Source organism: Meleagris gallopavo, chromosome 10, assembly GCF_000146605.3.
Source record: "Meleagris gallopavo isolate NT-WF06-2002-E0010 breed Aviagen turkey brand Nicholas breeding stock chromosome 10, Turkey_5.1, whole genome shotgun sequence".
In the NCBI taxonomy this organism is placed as follows: Eukaryota; Metazoa; Chordata; class Aves; order Galliformes; family Phasianidae; genus Meleagris; species Meleagris gallopavo.
In genome coordinates, this window is record NC_015020.2 from 18501114 (window position 1) to 18526379 (window position 25266).

The 25266-nt window shown below is 43.7% G+C and overlaps 3 protein-coding genes across 9 annotated transcripts; 1 reads left to right on the forward strand and 2 right to left on the reverse strand.

Annotated features, from left to right (window-relative positions):
* Positions 1–24: 24 nt before the first annotated feature.
* Positions 25–24051, forward strand: LOC100539364 (methylcrotonoyl-CoA carboxylase beta chain, mitochondrial-like). Of its 2 annotated transcripts, XR_794656.3 has the most exons (15): positions 25–1200; positions 2721–2917; positions 3740–3918; positions 4827–4907; positions 5321–5499; positions 5914–6106; positions 7103–7194; positions 8076–8232; positions 8976–9098; positions 10086–10231; positions 10687–10768; positions 12265–12412; positions 12657–12850; positions 23153–23310; positions 23972–24051. XR_794656.3 is itself a non-coding variant. In XM_003208912.4 (12 exons), the coding sequence occupies exons 1-12, from the start codon at positions 893–895 to the stop codon at positions 12349–12351; spliced, it is 1824 nt and encodes a 607-aa protein (XP_003208960.1). In that variant the 5' UTR covers positions 25–892; the 3' UTR covers positions 12352–12608. The 2 variants fall into 2 exon arrangements, 1 of the variants encoding a protein (XP_003208960.1); XM_003208912.4 differs by lacking the exons at positions 12657–12850; positions 23153–23310; positions 23972–24051 and having other exon boundaries at positions 12265–12608.
* RPE65 (retinoid isomerohydrolase RPE65) lies at positions 13068–20606 on the reverse strand. 6 transcript variants are annotated; one of them, XM_031554887.1, is made up of 14 exons: positions 19282–20606; positions 18709–18791; positions 17827–17977; positions 17247–17354; positions 17030–17171; positions 16759–16906; positions 16226–16307; positions 15800–15932; positions 15568–15707; positions 15127–15256; positions 14494–14608; positions 14309–14403; positions 14097–14208; positions 13068–13499 (listed from the first exon to the last, which is right to left on the reverse strand). In XM_031554887.1, the coding sequence occupies exons 1-14, from the start codon at positions 19290–19292 to the stop codon at positions 13348–13350; spliced, it is 1602 nt and encodes a 533-aa protein (XP_031410747.1). In that variant the 5' UTR covers positions 19293–20606; the 3' UTR covers positions 13068–13347. The 6 variants fall into 6 exon arrangements, with proteins under 6 accessions (XP_031410747.1, XP_031410745.1, XP_031410746.1 ...); XM_031554885.1 differs by having other exon boundaries at positions 18709–20606; XM_031554886.1 differs by having other exon boundaries at positions 14309–14608; positions 16759–17171.
* Positions 21194–25223, reverse strand: LOC116216990 (DEP domain-containing protein 1A-like). Its single transcript, XM_031554888.1, has 3 exons — positions 24404–25223; positions 23942–24125; positions 21194–21925 (listed from the first exon to the last, which is right to left on the reverse strand). The coding sequence occupies exons 1-3, from the start codon at positions 24578–24580 to the stop codon at positions 21855–21857; spliced, it is 432 nt and encodes a 143-aa protein (XP_031410748.1). The 5' UTR covers positions 24581–25223; the 3' UTR covers positions 21194–21854.
* Between the last annotated feature and the right edge of the window lie 43 nt (positions 25224–25266).

The following is a 25266-nucleotide window of genomic DNA, read 5'->3' on the forward strand; positions in this document are numbered from 1 at the left end:
GGCCCTCCTGCCCTGCCGGCCCGCGAGGTGATGCCGCGTTACAACGAGCCTGGGCCTCCGTTGTGTGCACGGCGTTAGGCTGGAAATATCCAAATACTTTTCTAGGACGGTATCTCTGATGAAGCAGATTTTACTCGCAATTGCGATGGCGGGCCTCCTGCAAGCAGGAGAGCGCCCAGAAAACAGAGTTACATCTTTTATTCCCTATTCCCCGACGCTGATCTCTTTCTCCCCTAGTTCCTCACTGGCTGAGTAGGTTCACAATCTTCGCGACGCTTCGCTAAACATGCAAACACTGGACAAACGTACATTTTTGCTGCCTAAGCGTAAATCAGTAGTTTAATTAATTAACTTATTCCACGCTTGATCATTATTTTGCAGATATCTGCTTGTCCTTCTTTCCACAAAGATAAGCTCAGGAGAAAGGGGAATGTCTTGGTGCCTGCCTTCACATCCCAACCTTCTCACAGAGTGAGGCAGTCCGGCCTTGTGTAGAGGCCATAGCTGCATTGACGTTTGCTAAATCTGTTTTTCTTTTGCTGGGAGTTTCTTATCCTTACAAAACAACTCTACAATACGTTTTCTAATCCCTAACACTATACTCGCATTGTTTGGAACATTTAACAACTATTACAGTTTTGCAGGAAAGAATTAATCACATAGTTCAGTAATAACGTTTCTAAAACATGCCGCTAACATATACAGTATTTTTACTTCTTAAAGATCAAGTATTTCTAAGGATGAGTTATAGAATACAAATGCATTACGTTCTACTTCTTCAAACCAATTGCTCTTTTCAATATCAGATGCAGAAACAACATTCCACTCCCACACGGGGGATCTGAATGGTAGTGCTGGAAGTGAGCACCCTCTCATTGCGCTTCCCAGGGTCATGTGGAACAAGGTCGCCTTGTGCTCCGTTTGCAAGCACTCCCCTCACCCAGCGTCATTACTGCTGCTGAGACTCCCACCGGTAACTCATGCCTTCAAAAGGACGTGTTTGGGCCCCAGCAGCGACAGGCAGTGGGCACAGAGAGCACAGAACGGGCCACGCGGCGCGCTGCCCGGCTGCTTGGGAAGCAGCAAAGCCAAACGCAGGCGTTGTGCTCAGATGTACCCACTGCTGGATGGACGTGTCCTGCCTGTGCACCGACACGTGTTTGAGGAGAATGTCAGGAACAGTGAGGCTGTTATTAAAAGGTAATAGTAGTTTTTGTGATGCTTTCAGTACGTTGATACTTGTGAGGTGATGGGAGAGTTATGTATGCATGCTTTTAGGAGCTTTTAACCTAGATTGCTAATTAAAAACTGAAGCTACAAACAACCTGTTGGTAATTTCTCTCCTGCCTGCTTTGAAGCCCTGGCTATTTTCCTTTCTGCTGCTTCCTGGGCAGTTCCTGTTGACTGCAGTGCCCAAACCTGGGTTCACATTGTATCTCAGTGTTATCCTATGACATTGTTCTGCATGTATTGCCGAGAATTATTTTTCCGGGCCCTCATGAGACAAGTTTCACAGTTGATTTTGAGTGAAAACAGAGAAATGATGACTTAATCATTTAAAGAATCGTGATTTGCTAGCAAAACAGGAAAATGTATATTCTTATGGATCCAGTGGCAGAATTCAAAGGCCTTTGTTCAGAGGGATGGTGCTTGAGCTGGAAGCACAGCTATGGAAAACACACTGTGCCCTCCTGTGGTGGCGTTTGCAACATTGCTAAAAACCCTTACCCTTTTTTTTTCCTGAGGTTTTTCAACCTCTGCAGTCTGCAGGAGCCCTTAGTAAGGTGCTGGAGTCATACACAGTGGTTTGTAGGCAGTTATGTCAGGAGGTATTTTTATTTACAGATGATGCATCTTGGTGAAAAAGAATGTTTTACTTAAACGCACAACGCACGTTTCAGATCAAAGTTATTTGAAGTACCATGTTTGTCTCCAGTTTTCCATTCACTGTCTGCAATTTATGTTCCCCCGTAATGAATGGTAATGAGTTTCTCTATTTGATGATCCTAGTGACGGTGCAATATTCAGTGTTATTAAAGTACATCCTCTGTGCTGCTGAGCGCTCATTGGGCCTGCCAGGTAAAATTTCAGCGGAGGGAGAGCAGCAGAGGAAACCCTTGGCTGGATTCTGCCCTGGAGTAGTTGGAACCTGGGGTAAATGTCTGTGCTGAATTAGGACTGGCACATTGTGGTAACTTTATTCCTACCCGCAAGCTTAGGGGCTAAAGTTGCTACTGTAAGGCAGCATCTCTCAAAGTGTGCTTTGATGGCTGGGGTCAGAGCCTTCGCTGTGCTCCGTTCATGGGTTTGCTGATAGGGATTGAGTATGGTCATACATATTGTGTATGCTGTGTTGGAGGCATATAGGCAACTCCTGGGAGGGGTGTGGACTTAATGATGTCTAGAATAGTTATATTACTTCACTTTTTTGGGGGTGGCTTGTTGCTAGGCTTGGAGAGGTGACTTCTGAAAAATGAAACTGAGATATTTGCTTGAAATAACATCTCTGCTTTTTGTTATATATAGGGAATATATATAGTTATGAATAGTGTGGTCTGTTACCCAGTTCTTCGCTGTCGTTGTCAAGTTGTGTGAGTTCATCTTCGTTCCTGTGTCACTGGGATGAAATCTGTGCAGTACATTGAAGTACTACGCAAAACCTATGGAAGGTTAACGTGTAAGGGAAGGTTTCATTCACTGAAACTTTCTTTTCAAATCAGATACTCAGAGTTGCTCCAGGTGGTCAGTAAAGGAGGGGGAGAGGATGCCGTCTTGCGTCACACTCAGAGAAACAAGAAGCTGTTTGTTCGGGAGCGCCTGAAGCTGCTTCTGGATGAGGAGTCTTTCCTCGAGCTGTCTCCCCTCGCAGGCCTCAGCATGCCGTATGGTGACGTCCCTGCTGCTGGATGCCTCACTGGTAATTGCTAGGAAATGCAACGGGAAATTCAGGAAGTTCATTTGCTTAATTGTTTGAATCTTTAAGTATGTTTCGTATTAGATCTCGAGATGAGCACGGATGGAGGGTGTTGTTTGGATAAGCCCATGCTGGAGATGTGGCTTGGAAAGGAGGAGGGTTTTGAACCAAAATAACTTGAGAGGTGGTGTTTGAATGTGTTGTCAGTGGCTGTAGGCAACAGTGGTTGTAGTCTGCGTGCGCTGGCTGAAAAATTGTGTGAAAGATTTGGGATGATGTGTCACATACACTGATGTGTGTGCAATGAGAGGTGACCAAGTTAGTGCATGGCACAGCCCCTGTGGCATTTATTTTGTCATGTTTTTTAAATCATAGTATTTCTCAAGTTCATTGCTCTTTGAGGAGCAGTTCCAGTTTAAAAAGCGACTAGAAGAATGGGTTGTGAAATCCTGTCTTTCCTTAGCCACAGGCTTATGTTCTTCAGTTTTGTATCATTTTTAATTCCCTTCCCTGTTAACTCAGTCCAAGAGCTGGAACTTTTTTTTTTTTTTCTTATATTGTCACCAGGTGTAAGCTGTATTTTAAGTTCATTCTTGTGTAATTTAGATGTATTTGTTTGTTTGTTGTTTGTATGTGTGTCACTGTCTTTCAGTTTCTTATTCCAGAGAAGGGCTATAGATTTCTTCTAGGTTTGGTATTTGCAAGTTAATTTGCAGCTTTCTGAAACAGTGTTAACAAAAGAATGCCCTAGTTATAAATTTGGCCTCCTTGTTTCATTTATGGTGTCTCAGAGAGTCTGATACATTTCTGTGTTGCCTCTTGTAGGAATTGGAAAGATCTGTGGGATTTGGTGTGTCTTCGTAGCAAATGATGCAACTGTAAAAGGAGGAACTATTTATCCAATAGGAGTAAAGAAACAGCTGAGAGCTCAGGAAATAGCCCTGCAGAACAGACTGGTGGCTGTGTACCTTGTTGACAGCGGGGGAGCATTCCTGCCACTACAGGTAGTACCAGAACCACTTTGCAAAGGAGCATTCTCACTTCTTGTCTCAACCATACTGATTCTGTAGAAATCTGAGATTTCTGTTATGTTTTCTTGGTGGGCTGGCTTGCACTGTGTTTTGTCTGAAAATCTGAGTCCAGGAGGTGATTTCAAGATACATAACAGCAGTGATGGCTTTGGGTAATTTTGCATCTAGCATCAAAATGTGGCAGCTTAATATCAGTGTTGGAACGAATTGGTGACCAAGCAGGTAGCATGGGTACTTCTCAGTGCACCAAAATGCTCTGATGCCCTTAATAAATCAGAAACATTGTTTGAAATACCTATTTTCAACTTCAGAATCTTTAAAGTTACTGCGTTTTGTTATAAAGTCTGTGATAGTAATGTACAGACCTCCATAGCTTCTGGAAATAGAATTTTTAGAGTTCTTGCTATAGTGGCAGACTTGAACAGGTTGCTTTCCCATGCACAGAGGTCATGTTATCACAGAGACTGGTTGTTCTCTCTCCAGACTGAAAGCAAGTAGGTAGGAAAAGGTTTTATCTGAACTGAACCAAGAACTGTGTATAAAGGGAAGCTCTCCTGAAGTCATTTCACAGCTTAAGTGTGAACATGAGTTTACCCTTCCCCATGATTACAGTTGAAGCTTTGTGGAATAAATTGGTTTTACAAAACACAAGAAACTTTCCTGTGCTTTTGAAACACAGTGGCCAGGGGTATTTTTGTGGAACTGCACAACAGGTAAGGACAACAACTGCAGCAGAGAATGCTGTTCATGAGACTTTCAGGTGTGATTGTTAGTGGTGACCTTCTCAAAATTGTTTCAATGCTTTTGTGAATGAATGAAGAGGAAGTGTTATCTTTTGTAGCTGATACTGAAACTCACTGTGTCTCTTCTCTCTAAATCAGTCAGAGCTGTTCCCTGACAAGCTGCATGGTGGAAGAATTTTTTACAATGAAGCAATAATATCTGCTATGAAAATCCCTCAGGTATGGTGTCATTTTGAATGCAAGTATGTGTAGTAAAATTCTTTTTTAATACAGCTTCTAGGAGCAGCTCTAAAACATGCAATACATTTTTGAAAGCTCACCTTTTCTATTTGTGGGGCAGAGCGATGCAAATAGTATCTCACATAATAGAAGACTTCAGCATTAAGAATCTTCTGAGTGCTTACTGACTGATTTGTATGGGAAGCATCAAATCGTCAGGTGGTTTCAGAATAAACATTGAGCTCTGTGTTGCCAAGAACAGCCACATCCATGCTGATATTTGTACCTTTAGTTCATGGCTTTGCAGGCTGTGGCTCAGTCTCTTGAACATTTCTGAAGTAAAGGTAATGACTTGGCCTTTCCATTCTGCTCTCTTTAGCATGTTGGTTTGGTTTTGGTTCTGTATCCCTCAGGTGGCAGTGGTGTGTGGCTCCTGTGTAGCAGGAGGTGCCTACGTCCCAACCATGGCAGAAGAAGCTGTGATTGTAGATAAAATTGGAACACTGTTCCTTGCTGGCCCACCTCTGGTGAGAGCTGCTACTGGAGAATATGTGTCTCCAGAGGAGCTAGGAGGAGCTACACTTCACTCTAGGTATGCAAAACAATTTGTGAAAACAGTAGAGAGCTGAGCACACTTAGCTTTAAGGAAGTACCATTCTATCCCAAATTAACATGACTGAAGCTGTTTCCAGTGACTGAACATGCTGTGGTTCTTAAGGACTTGAAAACATGCTGTGAAGAAGATGTTAGAAATGATAGGTGAATTATTATAAAAGTTAGTGACATTCAGTTGTATGTGCGGGAGAGTAATTTGATTTTTGGGTTGGTTTGCAGAGAAATCCCACTGACTTTAATGTTTTGAGCTCATTCGTACAGGAGCAAAAATGCACGATGTTGTCAGAGATGTCAAATATTCACGGTAGAGATGAGGGTTTTTCCTTTAGTTTGGGTTTTCTATCAGAATTCAGGTTTCATTACTACTAATTAATATTGCGTTCTCTCTTAGTGTCAGTGGCTGCAGTGACCATTTTGCATCTTCAGAAAAGGAAGCCTATGAGTGTGTTCGAAATATTATCTCAACGTTGAATTATGAGCCTGTGCCAGAAGAGCTCGTGGAGCATGACCATCCTCTCTATAGCCCTGATGAGCTCCTGGGGCTGGCACCACGAGATTATAGCTGTACTCTTCCTGTAAAATTGGTAAGTTGGCAGATCCCAAATTCCTTCATTCTTTTGGACTGCTCTAGCTGTTATCTTCAGACTAATAGGCAATAAGGTGTTCTTCCCCCATAGGGAAATCATGAAGTACCTGAGAAGTTTCATATGGTTGCCTAATCAGTTGCCACCCAGTCTTGAGTCTGCTGCAAAACAGAATGGCACTGATTCTGTAGAGTTGTTGAAAATATTTGAACAGAAAGCCTGCTAGAGACAAGATAATTACAGATCACACCAGCTGATACCCATCTGTTTCTGTGCTCTGTTGGCTGCTTTAGAACATGCATCCCTTTAGAAAGGGGCTTGTGTCCTGCTTCCTCCCATCTCCCTGTTGGTTGTTTTTTTTAAGGGGTTTAGGCTCTATGTTGTAAATCAAATGCCTAATGAAAAATGCAGAAACAAAGAAATTCAAGCTAGATTTGTTTGAGGTTGGGCTAAACATCTCTGCAGAGATGTGCAGAACTGCACAGCAGTATTGTTATTGTGTGATTCTAGGTGAGGTTTGGTCTGTCTGAGGATGTGAGCCCCTTATCTTTACCAGTGGTAAGCTCCTGGAGCTAAGGGGATTGGCTGTAATCAGCAGTGTAGCTTTGACTAGCAGCTCTTAAATCTGCATTCAAAAAAAGTGTGAGCAGTATGCTGCTGGGTGTTCGTAGGCACACAAACTGTAACTGTATGTGCTGCTTTTTTAGTAAGGCTTTTATGCACAGGAACAGCTGTGGTCTGTAACTTTGAAATAATTGTGGGGTTGAACTGTGTCTCAGGAGATGTGGTTGGTAATCAAACAAAAACACAGATTTGATGCTTTGTGCATATTGAGTATGTATTGGAGCATAAGACATTAAAGGACCACTGTGATCATTTAGTTTGACTTCTTGTGTAATAGAGGTCTCTCCACTGTTTGAACAGAGCATATCTTTCACCAGGACTAGTCTGTTTTCACCTAGATTTCTATAGGCAAGACTGTGTATTTCTTTGCAGGTTCTGAGCCGCCTGCTGGATGGAAGCAGGTTCCAGGAGTTCAAGGCTGACTATGGAACAACGTTAGTAACAGGATTTGGCCACGTGGAAGGGTAGGGCTATGAGATTCACCATCACTATGCATGGATGTGTATGTCTAAATAGCTTTTGTACCACTATCAGGATCTACAGTATTCCCGTAGCAGTATTTAAGGAGTTCTGACTCAATGAGGAATTGGTGATAAGTACTTCCAGAAAGCCTTATCCTTTATCTTTGGGCCCCACATTCGTTGTGTCTCAGGCTGTTTGCAGCAGAGTGATTACAAATGAATCATTTCATAACTTTGTGAAACTATTTGGGCACTTAAGTCACTGGACAGTTGGAACTTTGAAATTTCAGCAGATTCTCTGAGAAGTAAGAAACAGCATCTGTAAGTGTTCCTTCCCAGACCGAGTCCAAAGTTATCCCATCTCCTGCAGGATGGAGGTGGAATAGTGTCCGTACTATAGAACATAGCATAGTTCAGGGCAGACTCAGTCTTACTAGCACACTTATAAAACATACAACATTCCAGCCAACAATTTAATTAAAAAAAAAAAAGTAGTAAAATGTACTTTAGAGAGTTTTTTTGGCAAAAAATATAAACTTTTCGTCTTGACTGCTGTGATGTATGTTAGAGGGCACCCAGAATCCTGGCACCTAGTTTGCTATCTTGCAGTGTGAACAGTGGCAGGTCACCTGTACCCTTACCTGCCTTCTTCTGAGTGTTAATGCTGCTGTGCTTTATACATAGGGAGTGCTGTAAAATGTCTTGTTTGTTAAGGGTAGGAGGCTCCATGAATGAAAAGATTCTTGTAATTGCATCCTTTTAGAGTCTGGATTTTTACAAAAGGGCAGATCCTCGCCATCCATTTATGTTTCCATCCTCAGCAGTATGCTGCATGCTACCTTTTCTTCATTTCTAGGGAGAACATTCACGTGTCTGTTTTGTAGGCACTTGGTGGGAGTAGTGGCTAACAATGGGGAGCTTTCTCATGATGCTGCTCTCAAGGGCAGCCATTTCGTACAGCTGTGCAGTCACCGGGGCATTCCCATCCTCTTTTTCCAAAACACTGCTCCACATGCAGCAGAGCCAACAAGCATCTCTCAGGTATGGTGTGTTAATCTGCCCTGCTTCATTCAGGCAGTACCTGGCTCTTGTTTTAACTAACATACATTTTGAAAACTATTAATTACTAGGAAAACTAATTTTTAATCCTCTTTTGATGGTCAAATCAAGAAGTTTCATAACTAACTTTCTTAAATCTTCCCTTTGCATTCTCACTTGATTTTGATTTTAGGCAGGCCTGTATGCATGTCTGCATCCAGCTGGTAATGCAGGCTGTGACATTCAGAATTTGTAGTGCTTTTCCCTTTGAGATACAGCCTGTTGGTTCTTCTGCTACCACTGTGATCCACAGAAAATAAATATTTCCCTTTTCTAAAGTGAAGGCATTGAAGTACAGTATGTTGTGTCCTGGGCTTTGGAAAGCCTCCTTGTAGAGTCTATGTTAAAAGACTTTTGCAGCTCCATTCCCCCAGCTGTCACCAGCACTTAAGACAAAGGCTGCTGCAGTTCTGTTGTATCTGAGCTCTGCTGATGCCTGGGAGACCCAGAGTTGCTCTGTATCGCAGGTTTCTGCACAATGGTTATAACTGTTCTGCTGATTTACACTGTAAAATAAGTAGCATCATGGGCCGTGGTGGTTAGTTAATTGATCCCACCCTGCTGTTTTGGAAGAAACAATTGTATAGAATTGTAAAGAAGGAATTGTTTTAGGAGTAGGTTGCAGTTTGCTGGAAGTGGAAGGAATCTAAAAAAGTGCAGAACTAAAATGTTTCTTTTCATTCCAGGCAGAGGCTCAGGCCAACAGGTTGAAAGCCCAGGCCTCCATGATGGCTGCTGTCGCTTGTGCAGCTGTTCCCAAGATAACCATAGTGATTGGTGGCTGTTTTGGGAGCGAAAGTTACGCTATGGTAAGGATAGCACAGAAGTCAGTGGGGCTGGTAATCGACTCAACGCTTCGCCCAGCACTTATGGTGCTTTCATTTTTTCAGCATTGTTAGCTGCTGTGCAGACATTTAACTTGATTTGTGATCCTAACTAATTTTAAATAAGAACTGCATCACAAGGTGTGATTACAGCAGATTTGATCTGCGGTGAACCTAGAGCGGGTTCTGAAAATCAGATTGTCTGAAAATGTCACTACTGAGGATTCAGCACTACTGTTTGCTCAGCACACATCTGTTTTCAGTGGTCGAGGACCACATCTTTTTCAGTTGTGTTGCTATGTGTGCTACTTATGCCGCTAGGAGGTGCACTGGTCTCTTTGCTCACTTGGGATTAGACACGGTGAAATAAATGCCAATATTGAATGCAGTGGGATGTGGTGATTACTTCTGCAGGGGATCTGGAGAAGCGAAGGCTGTGAGGTGACCTGATGGTGGCCTGTCAGTATCTAAAGGGGAGCTACAGGAAAGAAGGGGACAAACTCTTTGGTGGGGTCTGTGGTGACAGGACAAGGGGAAATGGCTTCAAGCTCAGGGAGGTTAGATTTAGGTTAGATATAAGGAAAAAATCTTTTTCAGTGAGGGTGGTGAGCACTGGAACAGGTTGCCCAGGGATGTGATTAATGCCCCGTCCCTGGAAGACTTTCAAGGCCAGGCTGGATCAGGCCCTGGGCACCCTGACCTAGCTGTGGTGTGCCTGTGCACTGCAGGGCAGTTGGACTTGATGGCCCTCAGAGGTCCCTTCTAGCTTTAAGGATTCTAGGATTCTATGATCTGTACTAATAGAGAACCTGTAGCTGTAATGGGAAAGGATCTGCATCACTATTGCTTTACAAATTCAACTGTTACATTTTGTCTCTAACTTGATAGCGGCATTGTACGTCCCTTTTTTTTTTTGTGATTAAATTCAGTGAAGTTCTACTGTATTTTTTTTGTATTGTTTTATTTTTGCAGTGTGGGAGATCGTTCAGTCCAAACTTCCTGTTCTTATGGCCTAATGCAAGAGTTGCTCTTGTGGATTCAAGACATTTGTCCATGGTCCCACAAGCTGGAGACAATGATTGTACAGATGAATCTGAGCTAAAACATTTGAAACAAAAGTAAGGACATTAAGCAGTAAAATCCTGCAGTTATGCTGACATTTATACCTACTTATGCTCGTATTTCAGGTCAACACATCCCAAACAACTGAAACAAACCTGGATTTGATGAAAACTATTTTAGAATTCTAGAATTATAATTCCATGTCTACTCTGAGGATCTTCCCATGGAAATGCAAAACTTTTAGTTAGAAAATCCTGCAATCACGAAACAAGTCAGTGCTGTAAATTATCCAGTAGTGATCTTCTGAATGCAGAGGGTCATCTTTGAACTACAGAAGGATCGGATCTGTTATGTATTTGCCGGATCCTAGTGGATTTTGACACTAGAACAGCACATTCACTTGAAATAGAAACCTATGTCTTTTTTATCTTTAACTTTGTTTTACCAGCCTGGTGCCTTTTTTGTTAAACTTTTCTGCTTCTAAATGTGTTTCATGTTCTCTCTTCTCCAGGCTAGAGGCAGAGAGCAGTGCGTTTTACTCTTCTGCCAGACTCTGGGATGATGGTGTAGTTCTCCCCCAGAATACCAGAAAGGTAGGTGGCTTTGTTTTTTCCCAGTGTATGTTCTATATACATTTTTATCCCTAGATCTCATCTTGTGATGAACGTGCAAGCCTGGTTTGTTCACTTGCAGTCAGCTCGCGTGCTGATTCCCAGAACCAGATCTCTGAGTTCTTACTCTGTTTTTCCTGGTATTTAGCTTTGAATTCTCATCTGTTTTCTACCCTATCTGAAGATGTAGACCTATTTGGTCTATCTAAAAAGTTTCTGTTGAGCTCTGGTTGCATTCCGACTACAGGATTTCCTCAGTGAACCTCAACTGACTTTCCAGTTTGGTTCAGTCTCCCACTCCTTTCTTTTTACGGTCTTGCACATGACCCATGTTTGCTCTCTTAAGTTTCCTCTTCACTGCTTGCATTGTTTTCATTCCTTCGTTGTGGGGTGTTTCATTTTCCTAAGTTGGTAGGCATCTTCTCCAAGATGTTCTTGCTAAAAGCCACCACTGCTGTTTTGCAGTGTTGCGTTGTGTGTTAGCAGTATGAAGGTGTTCTCTGCATTTCTGAAGGTTTTCTTTAAAAAAAAACCTAAACGATCACAAATACATCCTGATACCAATTAATATTTCTAACTAGGGCACATATTTATGGTGCAACTCGTGCTAGATATTTTTTGGAGTGTATATAGGGACTTTGATAATGGGATTGCCCTGAGAAGCGTTTTCTAGTGCTTGAGACCCTGCCTTTCCCTAGGAACCACTTGAGTGAGGAACACATGTGACAGTTGGACTGAATCATTGTGATTCTCTTCAGGCAGTACAGGTTTCACCAGCATGCCACAATTCATGTTCATATTTAGTTGTTTAGTTATTTATTTAACACTGTGGTTTTGCTATTTTATCCTGGCTCTTGCTCCTAGATGGAGTGTCAGTTTAGCTTTATCTGAACTGACAGCATGTGCCTGTATGTAGCATACCTTTAAAAAATAATAATTTTTTTTCAGGACAATGCATGCTGCTGTGCTAGCAGTCAAATACACACAGTGAAATTGGGAAAATCCCAACTCTTAAATTTTCAGCAAAAAGCTTTTCCAGAGAAGAGGTTTTGGCAAAGCCAATTACTGCGTGTGCCAGATGATAAAACGCTCTAAGATTTTGTTCAAAGCCCAAAACCAGTTCTGTATATTCTTTCCCTAGTTCTCACGAGGCACCAAGAAATATCACCTATTAGAAGATGGGCACTTAAGCAGAAGAGCAGAACATCTTGATATGCTATTGGAAATGTTAGGGGTGTAGCTATGAAATAACTGAAAGAAACTTTCAGGCATCTTTTTCTTTGCATTTCCCGTGACCCAGTGACACATTACACTGACGTCTGTTTCTGCAGACTGCAGCTGTACATTTTAAATGCACACTGTTTTGCAGAAATAAGAACAAATGCATTATCGAATAACTGCTTAACTAGTAACCTTCACTGACTTTTTGTTTCAGAGGCTCACTGCTTATATTGTTTGTGGTTGTTTTTTTTAATCAGGTAGTTGCACAGTGCTTGCAGATTATAGAGCAGCAGAAGTATCAGGTGCTACCACCTCCTTGCCAGTATCCCGTGATGAGAATGTAAATGCAGCCCTTCTCAAGTAATCACCCTTTGAAGATGGCACTTTATATTGGAAAGCTTTAATGTAAATGATTTTCTAATTCTTTGATACCATGAATAAAAATGTTAAACCGTTGCAAACAAACAATCCTGGGTTTCAAGTCAATACAAATAAGTTTGTATTTGGAAACATAGTCTGTTAGTACTACGTAGTCATTTTGTGGAAAGAAAGGATTAAGTTTTGATTCTGTAGCACTCTAACAAAGCAAATTCACCCTAAGCTGTAACAATTGCTTGATTTTTTATTTTATTTTTTTTTTCATATTAAGAATATGCAGAACTCAAACAGCACTTTGAGCAAAGAAATGAGAAAGAGAAGACACACATGGCTGAAGACTAGACAAGAGTAATGCATGTAAGATTTAGCAAAGCACAGAATGCTGCCTGCAAGGTCAAATTGCCAGAGCACTGTGGAAGGGCTCCCCTCAGCTTGCTCTGAGGATACCAGTGCAGTGACCAGGAGGTGAGTTCAATCCAAAACACCCCCATAGGATAGAAATTGCCTCTTCTCAAAGGATGCAACAGCACGTTGCCTTCTACATAATGTTACCATGTGTGAGGGACTGAGATTACACTGTGCTATTTCATGCATCTTTCTCTCTGTTGCATCTACAAAATTTAATTTTGTAAAAGAAACTGTATGGTTTATTGTATTGTACATCTTGAAATTAGGCCTGGAGTACATTTGAGAAATATCTGGGTAAGTATTCTGAGAACTAAGTGACAAAACTGAAATTTTCAGTCTTAATTAGGGTAGTGATGCACCTGTGGGTACCCAAGGCAGTGGTTTGGAACTGGAAGGGCTGTAATGTCCCTTCCAACCTAAACCATTCCATAATTCTGTGAACTAAGTACTCACAAATAAATGATCTAAATTCCTTCAATGTCACTTTCTTGCAAATGGAGACTGCATCTTTTTGAAGCTGGAGGAAGCCTAACACGGGGTGTTGCAGGCAGCACTCATGCTCTTTTGAAGAGTCCATGGAAAGTCACAGGGATGTTCACCTCCACTTCAGCCCTGGCCACTTCGCTCATGTCCTTGGCGTTCAGGATCAGGAGGTAGGCAGGCTTTGGCCCTGAGCCGGGGCTGATCACAATGCTCAGCACCACCCCTGGGAGGTGACAAAAACAGGCACTCAGCACAGCCAGGGGCTCTCCTGGCTTCACGTGTTCCGCTCGGGGGTGAGGAATTCAGGGAATGAGTAGATGCGCTTTAAACCTAGTGCTGCCACCTTCAAAAATAGGTACAGGGCTGGCAACATGTGAAAAATGCGTGCAGTGCTTGGCATGATGCAGCTCCGTGTCCTCCACAGCCAAAGCCTCAATTTGCCCCCCTTCCAGATGGGGAGGAGGGCTTTAGAAATAAAAACATCCTTGGTTTAAGACAGGTTAAATTTCACAAAGCTTGGCCATCTGGAATTCTTTAAGTAATGTAGTTCCTGATGGAAAAAGGCTGGGAAATGAGAACAGATGATCTGAACCAACAGATTTTTTCCTATATTTTCATTCAATTCTGATTTTTCCGTGTTCTCAGAAACTCGCCTGCAGCATTAGAACAGGGCACATCTCAGCCAGGAGCGGCCTGCAGGTCCCCTGGCTCCTGCATACCCCTGGTGCACCATGGAAGTAGGTCTTAGCACAGCACACCTGGGGCCAGTGGATACAGACTGCAAACAACTCCAATTAACAAGCCAAAAATCATTAATTACCATCATCCTCCTCCAGAGCATCTGGATGGGAAACGAAGATCGGCTCTGATGGGTATGAATCTGGCTCCTGCCACACCCAGGTCTCCTTTGTTTTAACATTCAGCTTGCAAAGCTAAGTAGAGAAAATAAAACCACATCTCAAAAATGCCCTTACTTGCCCTTAAGCAAAAGCTCATCAAAAAGATGTGCCTCACCCCTTTCCTGATAGTTACCCTGTCTGGAACAAAGTGATTCAGTCCAAGCCCATATGTGTATGTATATGGTTTCCCACCATATTTCTTGTAATTGATCTGTGGAAATTCAAAGGCTGCAAAAAAGGTATACGCATGAGGATTAGCAGGACGTGGATGGCTGACAGGACTTGTGCTGCCTCTGTGGCTCAGAGCTGTCATCTTACCATGGCGTGGCCCTGAGAAAATAACTTCTGGCTCCAGCCAGATGGTCTCATCGCTGCGCAGCGTCGCAGTGGCTGTCGTGTAGGGCAGGGTGACCAGGTTCTTGCCTGTGTCGGCCTGGGACAAAGAACAACACCCAAGACAAGTGGAGAAACAAAGTTCTGAGTGTACCTGCACGGAAGCTAGCAATGTGCAGCAAAGCCTTGTGAAGCTGCAGAATAGAAACATACACAGGAGTGGTTGATTCTTTTTGTTTTCTTAGTCAGCTTTTAGTGTAATAAGAATGTCTATCAGGCTAACTCCAGCCTGTATTTCTGCTCTCAGCATGCTTATTAGGTGAACACACATGTAACTTTTCCCCCTCAATAGGACAGTTGGAGGCTTGTTATGGTCTGTATGGTTCGCTTGAGCAGCAGTGCAAGACGGAGTACAGCTCAGAAAGACTCATCCACTGAGGAGGGGGAGCTGGAAATCACACAGCTCTGCACCAAGCTGACTGCTGCTTTAAGGATAAAACCTTCTAATGGGAAGGAAAAGTTTGAATTAAGCGTGACCAGGCAAAGCACTGGGAGTAGTTGGCCCCAGAGTGCAGGAGCTGTGCAGACAGCAGTGCTGGTGGCAGGGCTGGGCGGTACCTTGTCGATGCGGAGGGGCAGCACGTATCTGCGGGCTTCGGGCTGGGGGGCCTTCTCTGCCTGCTTCTTTACCTCATCCCAGTTCGCTCGGAGGTTGGCTAAGTAGAGGTAATTGTAAACAAACTCAAATCTGCACAGAAATGGGATCAGAGACAGCAAAGAAGTCATTGCCAGGAACGAGTTCCAAAACAGCTAATTTTTTTCCCTAGAATTCAATTAAGTGACATGAGCCCTGTTCTGATCCACTGAAAGTCACAGGGCCAGACCAGATCAGCTGTTTCCATCTTGATGTGGGGCCTTGACATAGAAGCATTGGCACACGCTGCCCAGGGGGTGTTCTAGAACCGTGACGATGTAGTATCGAGGGAGGTGGGCAGTGGGCACGGGGGCAAGCTGAGGGTCTCAGGGGAGCGATTCTATGAAGGCAGTGTTGGCACCCACCCCTTCCATGTGCAGAGGTCGACAATGAGGAACCCGTTATCCTCGAAGGTGTTGATGTGATGGAAGAGGTTGAAGGCTGAGGTCCGGTACTTGATGTTGAGGAGCCGTCCTTTCTTTTTCTCTGCCACATGAAGCCAGACCTGAAAGGCAAGCAGCAGGCCAGTCTCAGTGGTGAGTGGGCATGGTGTGGTGGGCACAGGCCCTATGTGACCCATGGTCTCGTTGGACTTACCCCCATGGTCTCGTTGGACTCAAAGCAGTCCATGTAGTTGGCTCCCCAGAGGCTCCAGGAGGAGAGGAACTTGAGGAGGTTGATCTTCACCGGGGTTTCGACAAATACGATGTAGTTTGGGGTCAGGCCAAAGCTGTGAGAACACACACAGAGCACGTGGAGGCTCTGTGCACAGTGCAGGAGCACGGGACGCAGTACAGAGCTTAATGCTACAGGGATACAGGCACCCTGATGTCTGTACCAGCCCTTGCTTTAGTTGCTCATTACAAGCAAAACCAAGTCCTGCTGCCACTTGTAGAAGTGAGCTCTGTCAGGGAAGACTCGTTTGCCAAAGCAGCTGGTTTGAGATGGTGAGCATGCTGCACGCAACAAGGAACCAGAGCTCAGTGAGTGTGCAGTCAGCCAGCTGAGCCTGGCAGGAGTTACCTGTGCACATAGGAGGGCTTAAATCTGTCACTGCAAGGGAACTGCACCACCACCTCTGACTTGTTCATTGGGTCCTCCTTGTCTGCAAAGGACAGCCACATGGTTACAGGGGAGCTTCCAGCCACACGCTGCCTGCATGAGCAGTGCTTGCCCTGCAAGGTCTCTGCCTCTAGCACAAAGGAAGATTGTGAGCTAGCGCATGTGTTCAGCTTGCTAGTTTTATGGTTTTGCTGTCTTTTCTTTCAGTGCTTTAATAGAAGAAAAAAGTTTTGTTATTTACATTCATTAACTATATTATGATTTGTATGTGGCCCAAGATAGTTCCTCTTTGCTTAGTTTGGCCCATGCAGGCCAAAATGTTGGACACTCATAGTCTAGAATCAGGTAAATGACTGTGTTAAAGATAATATTTCTACTGCTGAAAGAAAGGGAGGCCAAACAAAGAAATTTGATGACAAAATGCATTTGAATAATAAGAAGTAATTTATAGAACAAGATTTTCACAAGCTCAGTTGGAAGCGTGTTGAACTGACCCGCTTGGAGTGGAGGAATCCGTATGATGTTGTAGGCCAGTGAGAAATTTTTCCCAAAGCAATTGCCGATGTTGTAAACTGTGCCATCGTTCTCCACGTGGGGGTGAGCTGTGGCCCCATTGACAGAGACGTATTTGCAGAGATCCACCTGGGGACGGAGTGTGGGGAGGTGTGGGCTGCATGGGCAGCCCTGGGCATTGTCCGTCTGTGATGAGGGTGAGCGATGTGGGAAAAGAGGTGAGGCTGTTAGGAGCTGTTTGCCAAAACCTACCTGCTTAATTGTCTCTAGAGTGTCTGGGTTAATTTTGGTTATAAAGTTGGTCTCTGTACAGGCGTAGTAGTCCTCACCAACAGGGTAGACATTAACGAGGGCATTATCTGTGACCTCCACCCCTTTAAAGTAGGAGAAAAACCTGTGTGGAGGAAGGCAGCAGGGTCAGCAGAGGCCCCGTGGCACGAAGCTGCAGTGCTTGGCAGAGCCCCGATACCTGGAGAAAATGTTCTTGCATGGGTCTGGGTAGGCGTAGGTACCAAATTCAGTTATCACGATCCTCTTCTCTGTCATGGCTCGCACATAAGCATCTGTCCTAACAAACCTAAGGGGGTGAAGCACATTACAGGCAGTCACACCAACGCAACAAGCAATGCAATTAAAATAAACACAAATATTTTTTGTGATGAGGCTCATGAGAGCTCAGCCCAGCCCCTGGCAGTGACCAGGGTTGCGTTGCAGCATGTGAAGTGCTGGAGCCCTGCAGGCAGGCAGCCCCTGCTGCCCTCATCTTCACAGAACATTTCTGAACTGTAGAAAAGCTGCATTATTTGCCGAGTGTGCTGTTGTTCACAGAACTGTAGAATGGCTGGGTTAGAGGGACCTTCCATCCTGTCCAGTTCCAACCCCATGCCATGGGCTGCTCAGGGTTCCATCCAGCCTGGCCTCGGCACCTCTGGGGACGGGGCACCCGCACTTCTCTGCTCCAGTGCCTCACTTTGGGAAAGCTCCCTGCTGGAGCTCCTCCAGTGAACACAGACCCCAGAAGAACAGCAGTCCTTGGCTGCGTCCCACACCTGCGGTGGTAGGTGACGTGTCCCTCCTTGAAGTCAAACTTGTGCAGCAGTGCCTGGCCATCGAAGAGGTGGTAGAACGGCTCTGCCCCGACCTCAAAGAGGCCAGGCCCGCATCGCAGGAGGCTGCCTCTGAGCCAGGTGGGAATCCTGCCTGCAGGAGATGTAGAAGAATAGTCAAAATATTTTGTCTTCTATTTTTTTTCCTGTGTTTATTCATTTTAAAAAGTTGTTATTATTTAAGGACAAGATCGTGGATGCTTTTGTGGAATCACAGAATCATTCAGGTTGGAAAAGCCCTCTAAGATCCCTAAGCCCAACCACTGCCCACATCCCTCAGTGCCACATCCCCACAGCTCTGAACACCCCCAGGGATGCTGACCCCCCACCCCTGGGCAGCTGTGCAGTGCTGAACTGTTCTTTGGAGCAGAGATGTCCCCCAGCATCCAAACTGCCCCTGCCCTGCACAGCGTGAGGCCATCACCTCTCATCCCATCGCTGTTCCCTGGGAGCAGAGGTTGATCCCCTCTCACCCCAACATCCTATCAGGAGCTGTGGGGAGTGATGAGGTCTCCCTTGAGCCTTCTCTGCTCCAGAGAGAAGCCCTTTATGAGCCTTTAGGACTATGGTTTCTTCTTACCCTACAGAGCCATACGACAAGGATCCTTGGAATGCCAAAGATCACTCAACTGCTCTGTCCTTCCTCAGCTCCCAGCACATCAACTCAGCCACGTCCCAAACATGTGAACTTCCTTGATCTCATTTATCCCTGTGTCCCAGGACCTGCGAGTCCCCCAGACTCGAGTTCTGTGGCTCACAAGAGTTCTGCTGCTCCCAAGAGCAGCGTGGGGCTCACAGGGAAGGAGGTGATGAGGGCACACAAACCTGTGACGTGGGCAGTGACGGGGGAGGACAGCTCCTCCACTGTCTCAAAGAGCTTCTTGTAGCCTCCTGCGGGATGCTCCACCCTGCAAGGGACACCAGACCTATGTTGGCAGCTTCCGAGTGGTGCTGGGAGAACAAAGCTGTGGCTTGGAAAAACCAACGAGGAGAGCAGGGAGAAACGACAGGAGGTCTTGGGGGTACAGAGGGGAAACCAGCAGCAGGACAGCAGGCACCTCATGTTCCAACAACAAGTGGTATATTGGGGCACAAGGGACAAACCGAGGACATTTGACGCACCAGGAAGCAGGACACCAAACATCCACCTTACCTTTCCCAAGTCTTGAATAATTTTTACATTTTTAACAAAGTGTTTTGCAGTACACAGCTGAGAATTATTTGCTAAGCCCTAATTCCTACCTATAGCAAAGCATATGGTTTGCACGGCACTTGGTCCTTGCCTCTAACATGGACCAGCACCTCAGTGCCCCAAAACCCCACGCGATCCCAACCTCACCGCCCCAAGGAGCAACAACCCCCCCAGCCCATATAGAGGAGAGCCCCAGCAGCACTCACTGGCTGTACATTGTCTCGGTGCAGGATCTGAGGCTCCTGGAGCCACGTGTGGGTTTTTATGGGAGTGCAGGAAGGAGTGCTGGGAGCTGCGTGCGGCCCATGGGCTCAGTGCTGGAACAGAGGTGGCTTTCAGGCCAAAATCCTCCCGATGCCTTGCGAGGCTTTGTCTTGCTGTTCACACAAAAAGCAGCTTTGAGGGTTTTTTCAGAGACCTAAATTCTTCCCGAGCAGAAGAGATTACAAAGAAAAAAAAAACAACAACAAAAAAGAGGAACTGGAGCTGCACTTCATCTCAGCTCTGCACTGCAGTCACTGAGTCCCCATCCTGTGCCGTGCTGAGAAACCAGGTGGCACCAGCGATGGCAGGGGAGAGGTGTCACTGCCCAGCATCACCAGACACTGCTGTATCCTCTCTCTACAACCACAGGATCACTGAGGTTGGAAAAGCTCTCCAAGCTCCCCAGCCACCCCCCCAGTGCCCACCCCATGGCTCTGGGATGCCCCCAGGCTGGTGACCTCCGCGCCAGGCAGTTGTGCAGTGCTGAGCACTCTTTGGAGGAAAAGCATCTCCAAAAATCCAACCCAAGCTATCAATGAAATCTAACCCTTGTTGGAAGTAACATTTCAGCTTAGCATGTTTTCCAAATAAATCTACTCCAAATGAACCACAACTCTCAAACCCAATTGAGGGCTTTAAGAAAAGCAGACTAAACATGTTGATAGGATTTTAATTCTCACATGAAAACAAGTTAAAAAGCCACAGTGCGTATACAGGAACACGTGGACTTTTATAAGTGTGGAATGGAACCTGAGAAGCAGCCCTGAGCCCTTTGCTCACACCAGCCCCCCTCTCAGGGCAAAGGGGAACAAAGCAGAACCAAACCTTTGCTCAGCTGTGCAGCACTGAGCCCTCATTAGCAGCGTGTGGCTGTGTGTGTGCCAGGACAGCCACGCCAAAACATTTTTTCTTCCCCTGTGAATGGAAGACAACCATGAATCCTTCCTCCTATCACTGTTCTCAGATCAAAGCTATACTCCAAGCAACAGATAATCCTTTTACACCTCATTGATAGGTTACAGCCTGCAATTTTATGCCTGATGAGCTGCTCCCCCAACAGAATTACAGGTACGCAAAAGGAAAAAAGGGTTAAAAGCTCACTTGAGACAAAATGATAGATTTTTAATGTAAGCCTTTCTTAGCTATTTCCATCTGTGGAAACTTCCCACCACTGGTCAGCTTCTGTTTATTATTTGAGTTTTGTTAAAACCTCAGAAGGGAACATGAAATAATTAAACGACATTAAATAACGTGGATCAAGGACTGAATAACGAGGGCAAGCTGTTGAAAGGCAAGCCCTAAGAAATGTGAGCCTAGTAAGTTGCTTAATTAGAACACAACTAACTAACTAATGCACTTACGAAACACTTAACAGTGCAAGGAGCAGAAGCAAGTTTATGCAGGTGCGGGATGCTTAGCAGTTGTGCACAGGCATTACTAACCATGCATGGCCATCAGCTATGTAAGCACCAGGTACCCACAGGACATTGAAGTGGGACTAATAGTGGCTGAAATTAGGTGTTCCTTGGCTTACAAAGTCTTCATCCTTAAAGGACAAAACCACATTGTAATGATGTACAATGCAGAAGTGACAATCTTCAGCTGAGAGCCTTATGAATAACACTAAAATGTGTGTGTGTATATAAATATAAATGTTAAGTTGGAACCTTATTATGAAAGCACTTTAAGCTGCTCTCTCACAGAAACACCAACACGGATCCACTTCTTACTTCTGGAAACAAAATAGGGAAACTCAGCGCGTTAGGATTCTGTTCCTTGTCCCATCACTTATTACCCAGTGCTGTTAGAGAAGTGTATCACTGCATCCAAAATAAGCATTCCAGGAAAACATCAGAAATATACAGAACACTTTTAATATAAATAAATATTTTAAAAAGTGTTTCAGATGAGAGGAAACAAGTATTTTAAGGAGCCAGATAATTCCTTTCTGGTGAATTTCTGGCCCCCTTAGAAATAACAAAAACAAGTTCCAAACTGAACTTTGCTTTCTCAAAACGTTTGTCTTTAAACAAAACAAGGCAGGCACTTATTCACACCAAGCAGACAATTAGGAGTGCACACGAACTATAATTCATGGCACCAACTCCTGAATAAACATTGAAAACATTACAGTATGCACATCATTAGTCCCCCATATGAAAACCATATATAAATTTTTGGTAATTAGTAGCTTCATTTTCACACTCATTCTGCTTAGCACAATATATTGATTAATTTGTAAACAGTTAAATAACTTCTAGGAAAACAATAAATATAAATAACTTCCAAAAAAAAAGTTATTTTGGCACTTCTTGGCATAGTGTTCATGTAAACATTTCTTCCTTCTACGTGCACAGCCACTGCAGACTTCCATTCCAAGCAACCCTTGGTCAGCGACCCACACAGACCCACACAGACCCACACAGACCCAACGTGCAGCTGACATTAATATCTCAGGCTGCGAAATTTGGGTTTTCTCAGGCTGAGCATGGGTTGTTTGATGGTAGGTTTGTTCTCAAGCAGCATTGCTTCGTTTTCTGTGGTTGGAAATCTGTTCTGGTATATCAGAGGATATTCCTTCTGGAACTAGAAGATACACAAGAAAACATTAAATCAGACTCCACAAAAAAAAAAAAAAAGGAACATAAACAGATACAAGCCAGCTATGCAGGACACAGGCATGAATGACTGCATACAGATACATGTCAGTAGGAAGTGCAAGGCATCAGTCTGCAAAGTACCTCTGCTGTGACACTTGACCAAAGCTGCAGCCCTTTGTGCTTAGGAGCTCAACTGATAAAGAAGGAATGAGAAGTTCTGTCAGACCTTCATCTTCTGTTGAAGTGAGAAATCGTTTTATTCTCATGGTTTTCAGCTGTTGTAACCAGCATAGCCCTTCCACAGACACCACACCATTCCATCTCCAGCCAGTGACCACCTGCCCTCATCTCCACTTGCAATGGCAGTTGCTTGCAATGATGCTGAACAACCGAATAAAAGTTAACACAGCTCATTGCTTGTCATCAACCATCTCATTCTGAACAGTATGACCAGGTTTTACCCTGTAAGTAAGACTTAGTAGTCACCATTTGAAGACTTGCTGTCAACATGGGTATGTATTTTGCTTATGCTTGGACAAGTGTCTTTCAAAGAAAAAAAAAAAATATCACAACGATGAACATGTTTCACCAAAAAGAAGTTAGGATTCAGAAGATTTCTGAAGGCATTCTCTCAAGAGAGGTAACAACTGCACCAGAGGAATTATTTTTCAGTTCCTGCAGACAGGGATGGACAGAAGTCTCTGGCTTTAGAGATATTTTGGTTGTATCCTTTGTTTTCTTTTGAGAGGTTGATTAGGACTCTTAAGTAGAATTCACAGCCTACTGAAAATTGTCACATCATTTGTAATTTTGATGTTGATGTAAGTTGGATGTAACCCCCTAGGAAGTGGCATGCATTTGGCTTTTCCTAATTCAAAGCACCAAAACTGTATAATTACTGCAAAGAGCTGAGATTTGTCACACTGCTCACTACCCCAGCACAGCTAGCATGACCACAATACAGCTATCCTACAGTTCATTTAACACAAACCCTGCTAATACATGGCTCATCAGTATAAGCTGCTTTTGGATTTTGGTGGGAGCTCACAAAAATGTAAGCATATACTTCAAGTTTTATACTAGACTATTTTAGTTTATTTCCTTCCTTCCTGCTTCATCTGCTGTGTGCTGCCGTGCATCACTTCTTACTGCTTGCTTACTCAGAAGTTTAGGTTCAAGTCAGCTGAAATTAACTGCTCTTCTTTACATGCAGGAAGTTTCCATGAACTTGAACAGCGGGCCAGGCTTCTGAAGTTTGGTCCTGGAAAAATGAAGCTCCCAGAACACATATGGGAGTCACAGTTGCAGAGGCTGGTGGTGGAAAGGGCATCAGAACAAACATGCTTGCTTTGGAAAGCTGCTTTTTCAAATGTGAGTCACAAGACTTACTTAAGAGATTCTAGGACAAGTACAGTACTATTCAGTTGGTCAGAAACACTTGCCAAAGGTTTTCTTAAAAAAGAAAAAAACTCCAGTATTAAATCCTGCCAGAATTGCTGCACTTCAGCTTTACTATTAGGCAACATGTTAGTAAGGCCACAGAAATGCCAGATAATCTTGAGCAATATACATGTTACAAAACAAAGCTAATGCCACAGAGAAGAATGCTTCAGAGTTGTGAATAGATTGAGTTTGACCTTTTAAAGGAAAAAAAGACCACCATTTGTCTCCTCTTAACTTTATGTCCATTTACATCATTTTAATGACAATCTGTATAGTCGGTAAAACATCTTATTTAATAATGCACACCTGAAAGTTTTCTACTGTTTTGAATCACTGATCACTGTTGCTGGACAGTATCAAATGCTATTTTAGACACTGCTCTTAAAATAGAATCATCCCATACAACCCAAAAAACCACTAAACAGCACTTAGTGCTCCTTGTGAGGCAGGCATTTTCTCTACAGTCTGCTCATGCTCTGACAGCAGCGTCTCATGACTCAGCTCTTCTCCTCACACAAAGTGTTTTCAGAATTGCATAGATATCCAATAAGTCCCTCACCTGTTTTAACTTTTCTTTTCTCTTTCACAGATAAGTTCTTATCTTTGATGATGTTCTCTAACAGCTCTGCCACAGCAGCTTGAGAAGTAGAAACCTTTTGTTCTTCAAACTCCTGAGGGGTTATTTGTTCACAGTACGAATAGGTTGGTAATATGGCACAAATGTCTTCCCCTGGATATTTGCACTGAAATAAAAATCAAAGAAAAGGTCTTCTAAAGTCAAATGATGTCCCGCTTTGGTAAGAAGCTACCATATTTAACATCCAAGCTTATACACTTACAGCCACATCACAAGTTGCAAGGGATTATAAAGTAGCTGATGTCTATTACGACTGCACCAACAGCTTAATACAAGTTTGCATTTATTATGCTGTAGCTTTATTTGCAGTTCTCATCCACCCCACATAGGTAACAAGTTCTCTGCAGTCAGCAAAGGTACTTAAACTTCTGTTATGTCACCAACCTGAGCCATCTTCACGTGTTCTATGTGATCTTGCACTGCAACCTGCAGGTAAGTTGGTACTTTAAAAATTTCCTGTTGATGGTCCATTAGAAATGAAACTAATCGTGTAGAAAGCAGCTCGTCGAGATCCACTTCTTCTGCACAGCACAACACACATCGAGAGAAAGTCTGTATCATCTGCAAGCATTTAGCAGATCGTTAGTATGTGCACTTGAGGGATTTGTCTTCCATTCTACACAGTGGAGCAATGAATTCTCCAATAAAGCTTTCGCTGCAATCTCTCTTGCCCATGCTGACTGGTCAAGAGGAGGAAAACTGATTATTTCAGACGAGGAAACAAGAAACCCACAAAATATTGTTCAATACAGAAGAGCACAAGTCCTACAGTTATATTTTTAAGAAATATATTTTAAAGATGGTAATAAGCCTTCCCTCCAATAGAGAAATGTACCTATTCTATTAGTTGTCTTGAGTCACTGGGATGGCAGAAGGTTAGGCTGACTCTAAAGGTGTTCAGATGCAATGCATATTGACAAACGGTTTGAAATAACTTTTAGAAACATTTTTGCAGTTTTCCTACTTCCTTGCTTTCAGTAGCCTTACTTAGCATGTGCAGATAACGTCCTTTAATCTCATTTGGTATAAGCATTACTAACAACTTGAATCGTTCAATAAAAGCTTACTTTCAGACCTAGAAGCTAGCCTATAAGCTCGCGAGGCAAAGTCTTCCTTTTTCTCTAGAATGGATTATGTCATAACTTCAACTACAGATATTTAGCCCGAGAAAGGTCATCCACAAACACTGCTGCCAACAGTTTTAATGAGATGACGGTGGATTGAGAAATCGGACTGAACAATCATAC